At 45.1% G+C, this 9,042-nt stretch overlaps 1 protein-coding gene across 6 annotated transcripts in view; it reads right to left on the minus strand.

Annotated features, from left to right (window-relative positions):
* KTN1 (kinectin 1) overlaps positions 1–9,042 on the minus strand; it is an 82,863-nt gene that overhangs the window by 35,752 nt on the left and 38,069 nt on the right. For all 6 annotated transcript variants that reach the window (XM_021401271.1, XM_021401273.1, XM_021401272.1 and 3 more), the window contains 4 exons: positions 7,160–7,276; positions 4,653–4,793; positions 2,273–2,379; positions 637–769 (listed from right to left, as the gene is read on the minus strand). In XM_021401271.1, the coding sequence (XP_021256946.1) occupies positions 637–769; positions 2,273–2,379; positions 4,653–4,793; positions 7,160–7,276 (498 nt within the window). The remainder of the gene's footprint in view (positions 1–636; positions 770–2,272; positions 2,380–4,652; positions 4,794–7,159; positions 7,277–9,042) is intronic.

Consider the following 9,042-nt stretch of genomic DNA (forward strand, 5'->3'; position numbering starts at 1 on the left):
ACTGGACTAGCCACATAAGTCACAAACCCACATCTGTAAATTAAACTATGCCTCAGCCCTGGATATTAATTCTCCACTTGAAAGGACTGGAGGCAGAAAGAACTTCTGAATTCACAATCTCACCATAAAATGGAAAAGATACATCAAAAAAACCAGTATACTTCTAAAAAAACAATTAAATGTGCACTGAAGAAAAAACACGTAGCTTCCAAAAAAAAGAATAATTAAAAATTATTGGTAAATGAGTAAAAGAACTATAAAAAACCCTACATGGGTGAACTGCTCCAAAGTATCACGGAAACCAGGCCAAACCACGACACAAATCTTGCCTGAATCATAGAAAACGAAGTTCAACACCACCAATTAAGGTTTTTAAAAGATACTTATCTGTGAGGGCAAGTTTTACTTCATAGTTTGTAATCACTGAAAATACAAAGTACTGAATAAAAGGGTTAAATTGCTGGCTCAGCAATTACCCAAAAATTGATATTTGTGTATCTAAAAGAAATGGACAGAGATGAGTGGCCAGGGAAACAGCAGAGAGATTCTCACGTGCTTCCCATCCTGCCCAGCTCAGGTCTTGGCTCAGATAAAGCCTCAAGTGCAACTCAGCAAGGCAGAGAAACGCAAAGTCACCTTTAGCTGAGCAACTGCCTGCTCTGCATTCTTCTTCTGGAGCTCCTCTTGCTGCAGCTTGCTGTTCTTCTCTCCCAGTTCATTCACCAGCCTGGCGCAGTCCTGACGCAGTTTGTTCAGTTCAGCTGCCTGCCTAGAAATAAACATTTTTACAGCTTCTTGTTCACCTCCTTCCCCCCCCCCCCAAAAAGAAGCATAAGCAATACCAACAGCTCGTCAAATATCAAGTGTTGTATTTGCAGCTAGAGGGCTGTGCTGGGTTTCACTCACACTGCTTTACCCTAGGAAAGGGATGAGGTCTGGAATGCTGGCTGCCAGCACAGCAGTTATAACCCACAGCCAGAAACAGAAGGGCAGTCAATAAGCTACAAGCATCAGCTCCTTTAAAATGTTTGAAAGCTGATGGGCTTAATTTGGACAGTTTTATACAAAAAGGTCCAGCACAAGGAAAAGTCTCACAAATTCACATTCTGTTCCTCTTCCCATGAAGGAGTCTTGATCTGTATCTTACTTAAGACTTAACTGTGGGCATCTCTCTGGACTACACATTGCCTCGTGGATTTGACTCGTTCTCAACTTGTGAAGGTATAAGAAGCACTCTCCCACTTAAAGAGAGAAGATGCACTTGTATCACCCAAGGCAAGAATTCTGCAAGGCTCCTCTTTGTGCATAAGCAAACAAGAAGCATTATGGTTTTTATATTTGCCCAAACTAAGCATTTTTTCCAAGATTTAGTGAATATGATGCTTCATTTCTACAAACAGGGCGTCTCGACAGTCAGAGGACCAGCACTTGTTATATGGACCTGGCAGTGCAGAAAGTGGGCAGGGAGCAGAAAGTGCATCCACTGCATTACGCTCAGCAGTTCAGCAGATGTTGGCAGGAAGGCCCATAAAGAAGTAGCACCTTGGCATGAATAGCCCAGCCAGAAAATGAAGACACCGCGCCATTTTGAAGCGGTGACAGAGTTTTGACATCCCAATCTCCAACAGTAACAAATCAGCTATCTGTAAGCACGTGAAACATGGTTCTGGCTTTCTGCAGGCAGAAGGCCACGGGCAACAATTCACTCGTCTGCCTACACCCCTTATCAGGCACTCAGGCTGTCCCTGAGTTGACAGAGGACTGTATGTATGGGGGTAAAGCTAAGTCACAACTCACAGAAAGATGACACCTTGAGGTGCTTTTTGATTCCTCAAACACTGGTGGATAAATCCAGCTGTCACCCAGTGGTATCATCACTGCAGCATATTGACATTTCCTTCTTACTGCAAGACCAATTTATAAGCTCGGCGCTGCTGTCCTCCCAAGAGACCTGCAAGAATGCTTCTCCTCAAGCCAGGTGGACAAATACACCCTACCAAATACACTGGCTTTGGCTGAGCACTTCTGCAGTTCTCCCTGTCAGACCTCAGACCTCCAGCAGCCCAGGCTTCCAACTGATGAAAGACACCAGTTTGGACGGCCCTGGCTCAACGCAAATAGAAACAGGTACCTCCACGCTCCTAAATAGCAATTTCCTAGTTTAACCACAAACGCAGAGACAGCCAAGGAAATGGAAATGAAAGGAGCAGAAGCCAGAACTCTTCAGGGAAAGCTTAAAAACACGCAGAGCTCTAAGTAGCTGCTAACATACTTGCTCTCCATCTGATTGGTAGAAGTGCTGACAGCATCTCTCAGGATACCATTCTCCTGCTTCAGGTGGCTTATTTCTGCCTCCATCTGCTCACAGCGTTGCTGGAACTGAAGGGGGGAGAAAAAAAATTACACTAAAGGAGAAATCAGAAACCACCAACGTATCACAGCAGACATAACTACGCAATAGTTAAAGTAATAAAACTCAGTGTTCTTCTGGGGAAAGGGACATCTTTACCTCCTTCCTCAGCGCACACCACTCCCCAGTTAAATTGATGCAGCTCTGCTCTGCTTGCTTGAATAAAACAACAGTTTCCTTTTATACCACTGTATCAAGGCCACATTTTAAATAGTACACAAATGTTACTTAGGCTATTGATAACTCAGCTGTGCAACTGTAGCTAGTTATCAGTAACTGGGTACCAATCTCCCTTTTCCAGGGAGAAATAAATGCACTGAATTAACGCCAGAGGCTTACAAAGCCTATAAATAAAGCAGAAAAGTTGGAAATAACCAAAGATACACAGATTGTAGCATGTAAACTGCAAAAGGCTTGTTTGGATCTAACATCCTGAAGTTAAGACGATGAAGTAGATCCCTTTTTTAGGCAAAAATATGCTTCAGCTACATTTCAACGTGCTTTTTGGGGGAGAGAAGCCCCCAGTACACAAAGCTGCTTCAGAATAGTTCAAACATGATCAAAAGAAAGGATTCAAAGGGAAAACAAAATGGACTTTGCATAACCAGACACCAGCACAGCTGGTCCCACAGCCCAGCAGCCTGCTCTGAAAAATCCTCAAGCACATACAGCACGTAACACATCCTTCCTCTTCCAGCAGCAGTTGCAGATGCAGCTGACACCATTTCCAAGACCTAGTTTCATCGTGAGTGACTCATCAGCGAGGATCTTGTAAGCACAAGTCCAAAAAAAAAAAAAAAAACCCATCTGAATAACAACAGCAGCAAGAGAGTGTGGTCCATTGTGGAGCAGCCACATCCAGCTCAGCACCAACGCATCCAAGGAGTTGTTCTCCTTGGGCTTCGGCGAGCTTGGGGTTTTTTTTTAGTATTTGTTTTACGGTAGGTTTTTGAGTTGTTTGTTCAGTATTATTTTTATTTTAAACGCCACACAGACACAGAGGATCTGGAATCTTTGACAACTAGAGTTCAGCTTCTCTGCAACGCTGTGAAACAGCAGCAGGGGGAGCAGCACCAGAGCACCTCTGCACGTCCTTCCTCCAGCTGACCGTGACAGACACATTGGCAGAGGTCACCCTTTGGTGCCCATGGTGCTCCTCCATCCCCACAGGAAGATCCTCTCACTTTGCACTTTCCTGTGCAGGTTCATGTGAAACAGTGTCTGCTTTGGAGAATGCAGTTTTGCTCCAGCACTGCAGAGATGACATTCTCCAGAGTGCCAAGACACAACAGTAGTATTATTGAAACTGGAAGTTCACAAGCTAGGCTTGATGCTGTGACATCTTTGTAGGAAAACGCACCAGAATGTCAAATCTAAGCACATGTCAGGTGGTACAGGCAGGGCCATTCTGCTTTAAAATATCTGGTGAAAACCCCTTCTGAGGTCACTACATTATAACAAATTCAAGTGAGAGTAATAAGGGTCAAAAACCAAAAATCTAAGTGCTGCCCTTCAAATATTTTCAGCAAAGTACTTTCCTAATCAATGATATTTCTTGTGTATGAATTGTCTAATCACTCCGCACTAAGATTTAGGAGTGAGATCTATCAGCTTCTAAATGAGCCTCGGCATTAGCGTCTATCTGAAGTTGAGTATTTCAATTAGATTTCATGCTTAACTGGCTAACATTTCAGCAGAACTGAATAGACAAGCCAGGCTGCCTAGCACTGGCCTTTTACAGACTGTGAAACAGTCACCTTTGGCAAGGCCCTGTCTTACCTTCAAGGGTGGAACCAGCCACGAGTTTCCCTACCCACACGCAGATGAGTCACACTAGCAGCTATCAGCACACTGCACTGCAGGTTCTGGGTAGCAACCGCTTCCACAAAAATTGACTTCAGACAACAAATGCTGCACCCTTTGCTAAAATAAAGGTCTCTTAGCATTGACCTGCTTGTATATGAACTTCAACTCAAACAGTTTTGGTAAAGGACGAGAGGTGATGGCCTCAAGTTGTGCCAGGGCAGGTTCAGGTTGGATATTAGGAAACGTTTCTTCTCTAAAAGAGTGGTGATGCATTGGCACAGCTGCCCAGGAGAGGTGGGGTCACCATCCCTGGGGGTGTTCCAGAGCCATGGGGATGTGGCACTGAGGGATGTGAGCAGTGGGCACGGTGGGGTGGGTTGGCCTTGGGCATCTCAGAGATCTTTTCCAACTTTAACGGTTCTAGGAAAGCTTTTACCTTTATCTTCATCTGCTGAGATTCCTGGTAGCTAACATGTATTTTACTCTGAAAAGTGCCGTGCTCCTTCTCCAGCGTGTTGATGCGTTCCCTCATTTTTGCTGTAAGCAAGCCGTTCCTCTCTTTTTCTGCAACCAGCTCCTTGGGTGGGAAACCAAAGGAAAAAGGAAAGAAGTCATCTACTGCTCCCTTCTACAGTCCAACAGACACAGTGCTTCATGATTATGAGAAACGTATCAAGCATACATCAAACTACAGTAAGCACCAACGTTCACTCAGAAATTACAGTGCTACACCTGGCCAAGCTTTCAGCACCCTTATGAGGATTTTAAATCAGCAGAATTTCACATGTATTAGAACAGAGGTTTGCCACGTTAAACAACAATCTCCTGTTGCCTTATTTCGACCGAGTTTGGCCAGATTATACAGAGTCCTAATGATTTCAGCCACAGATACTGCAAGAACGTACCTTGGACTTCCCTCCTAGGTACAGCAAAATGAAAGAAACTGGATAAAGAGTCGCAGCAAATCTACAAAGCATTTCAGAGCATGTAATTGCTTTGCAGCAGGTTGCAAAGCCAACACTGAAAACAGTTCTGCCAGAGGAGATGGGCTATTAGCACCCAGCAATAAGCCTCGAATCCCACCAGCATGCCACATTATAGCTTTCAAATGAAAATACACACTTCAGTTTGGATTATTTATTAGCCAGTAACTCAACCTGGACACCTGAGAAGTCCACAGAGCTGCTAATCTGCAATACAAGTGCACTTGCTGCAGTAAGCAAAACCACTGAGTGCAGCGCTCAGGCAGCTCTGATCAAAGAAGGAGCTTTTTGCACCACCCCAAGCTCCAGCTATGTGCCTCCAGCTATGCTGCACAAAGCTGCTCCATGCAGTGCCAGAGGCTTCTCCAGAGACCCAAAGGACCCACATTAGCACCCAGACTCTCCGACAACACAGGGAGCCCTGCCACAATATTTCAGCGCTCCAAATTACTAGCCTGAATACCTTCCACCTCTTGAGAGTAATTCTAAGCTTTGTCCACATTTCAATTTCAATAAAAGCTGTTCTCTCTTTTTAGAGCCAACTAACTAGCTTCAGGAAGCTGTCCTCCCCAGAAGAAAAAAAAAAAAAAAAAGTGTAATGAGCTCCCAAGCATATGTTCACAGAGTAACCAGAGTCACACCAGAAGTTTTCAGTCTGAAAACACAATGGAGATAATTTGACACAAAGCCTTCTCAAACACGGATATCATTGGTTTTCCATCTGCAACAAGAGGGAGGCACCACAGCATTTTCTAGCTTCCTTCTACCCCTCCACCAACTTCCACCATTCACCTACAAACCTCACCAGCCCCTTCACCCCACCAAGAGATGCTGGTAAGACCAGTTCTCACACACCCAACACAGCAGAGGTCAGGCAATCCTTGCTCTCATTCATCCTCTCCAGTTACCACCTGCGCTGACAGACCAAGGGACATTTCTGCACCTCACCTTCCAGGTCCCTCCGTAGCTTTTGACAGTGTCTTCAGATGGACACATTAATTAGAAGATAAGAGCTTGCTGAGTTGAGCTTTTCCCCTTGCTTACCCTGATGATTTAGCACTGCAGCAGCTCTGCTTTCACCTGCTTCCTCCCAGCTTTCGGGAATGCACATTCATTTTTCCTCCTCCCTTTCCTCCCCTCACCAAAACTGGGAAAACTAACAACCACCCCTCTTCTCTGCAGACCCTGCCTTGCCTTCCAACCACCACTTTGTAGATGGTTTGTTCCCCCCCACTACACCAGTTTCCCCCCCACACTCAGGCTCCATCTTACACTCCTCCTGCTCAGCTCCTGTCCCACAGTATTCCTGATTCTAACATCATTCTACTTCCAAATTACCCAAAACATAAGAATCCTACACCTACCAAGTCTCTGATTTATTACAACATTGGCATAATTCATTCTTCTACAGTAACTACAATACCTTTGAAATATTCATTTTAAAAAAATCAAGTTTCATGAACTTGTCTGGACACTGGTGCAACTGTAAGTCTAAAACTGTCAGTGCTGCAACGCAAGGGGCCAAGCAGCATCTAAACTTGCTGCAGCTTTCTCAAAGAAAGCTGATCATTACTCTGCCTAGAAGCACTCAAGCATCCAAATACTGAAGTATGTACTAAATTAAAGCCGCATTGGTAAAGAGGTGTTTTATATTTGTTCCCACGTTATGCTCACAAAGAAAGCATTTGCTCTTAGTAACATTTGAAAAGAAAAATAGCCTCAGCTTAAAAATCTCAGTAAGTGAAATACCTACTAAAACACTATTGGAAAACAGCTCTGCACAAACACATTAATAGCATCATAAAAACAAACGCAGACTCTTGGTATGCCTTCCCAACATAAGAGATTCCACCTTTCAATTTAGACTAACCTCAACAAGTCAGAATTTGTTGCTGCTCATTATCCAAGCCCCCACAATTATCCCAAAGCTCTCTATACATACAAAGTTGCTTGCATTTACCTGGGTTAGCTGCTTGCACTGCTCCTTTGCAACAGCCGCCTCCTCCTTCATCGCAGCAAGCATTTTCTCCTTGTCTTGCAACTGATGTATAGCTGCAGCTGACTCTGCCTTGCTGGCCTGCAGCAAAAGCACACACAAGTGGTCAATATATGCCAGAAGTACACCAGCAGAGCAAGCCTGAAAGGAAGAAACACTCCCTCGTGCCCCCACATACTTCGTCTGCACAACGTACATGGCATCACAAGTACCCAGCCCTGCTGCTAATGGATCCTGCAGCACTGGTTTTATTAGACCAGCAAATGCATTTTCAAATGCACTGAAACCAATTAAGAGAATAAATGGGCTCTTAAGGTGCTTCCACATTGGAAGATGGCTGCTTGGGTGGCACTGAGAAAAACAAAGAGAGGTCATTAAAGAAATAAAGGAAAACAGTACAGAGATGCTGAATCATAAGATAACTGAGCAAGGAAGAGATTGCCAACATCACCTGGTCCTACCCACACTCAAAGCAGGTGTAATCCAACCTGGATTAGAACTACCACCTGATCTCCTGAAAGCTCACTACAAAGGGAAGAGGGAACACTGGTCTGGTCTCTCCTTCCACTCAGGAGAGCCTCCAGCTACAACAGGCACATCTCTGCAGGGGAGAATGACACAAGTTTTAGAGATGCTGCAGGACACAGGAGTAGGAAGAATGATCCCTGGTGTCCTGCTACTTGTACACTGGTCTGAAAAAATGAAATAACTGCCACAAGGGGCAACCCTTCCAAACATTTACACTCAGACTCCATTAAATGAAGTCTGATAGTGGAAGAAGCAGAGGGGAGTCGCAGTCCCACAAACCCACTCTGAATTTAATTGGCAGTTCTCCTTCAATGGTATTGCAAGATACTAGTCATCACCATTCTGTTGTCATAATAGAAAAACTGTAGAAATTAGAGAGTAAAGAAGAAGCGAGCATTGGAACAGGTTGTCCAGAGAAGTTAGCAGTATAAGTCATTCATGGTTTAAGGCTAGCCTGGATAAAGCCCTGAGCAGCCCAGGCTGACCTCGGAGCTGGCCCAGCTGTGAGCAGCAGGCTAAAGACCTCCCTTTCAAACGGAGGTATAGTAAGGTCCAATGCAAGATCTCCAAAATAGTCAGAACACTTCACTGCATAAGACTTCTAAGAGGGAGTCCGGAAGAGCACAGAATGGGCTAGAACACAGAATGGGCTGGTCTAGAGCATGGAATAGGCTGGGCTACAGCTCAGTATCCGTTAGAACTCAGAATGAGCTAGAGCACAGAATGCGCTAGGGAACAGAATGGGCAGGGCTAGAGCACAGAATGGACTAGAGCACAGGAAGGGCTGGGCTATAAAACAGAATCAGATAAGCTAGAGCTCAGAACGGGACAGAGCACAGAACGAGACAGAGCACAGAATGGGACAGAGCACACAACGGGCTGGGCTAGACCTCAGAATGGGCTAGAGCAAAGAATGGGCTGGGCTAAGCACAGAATTGGCTAGACAGCAGAATGGGCTAGAACACAGAATAGGACAGAGCACAGAAAGGGATAGAGCGCAGAATGGGCTGGAGCGAAGAACGGGCTAGAGTGCAGAAAGGGTTGGGCTAGAATACAGAATGGGCTAGAGCACAGAAAGGGCTGGGCTACAGTACAGAATAGGCTAAAGCACAGAACGGGCTGGGCTAGAGCATAAACTGGGCTGGGCTAGAGCACAGAATGAGACAGTGCACAGAATGGGCTTGAGCACACACTGGGCTGGGCTACAGCACAGAATGGGACAGAGCACAGAATGGGTTGGGCTACAGCACAGAATGGACTGGGTATGACCTCAGAATTGGATAGAGAACAGAATGGGATACAGCACAGAATGGGCTGGG

This window comes from Numida meleagris, chromosome 6 (genome assembly GCF_002078875.1).
Source record: "Numida meleagris isolate 19003 breed g44 Domestic line chromosome 6, NumMel1.0, whole genome shotgun sequence".
NCBI classification, from domain to species: Eukaryota; Metazoa; Chordata; class Aves; order Galliformes; family Numididae; genus Numida; species Numida meleagris.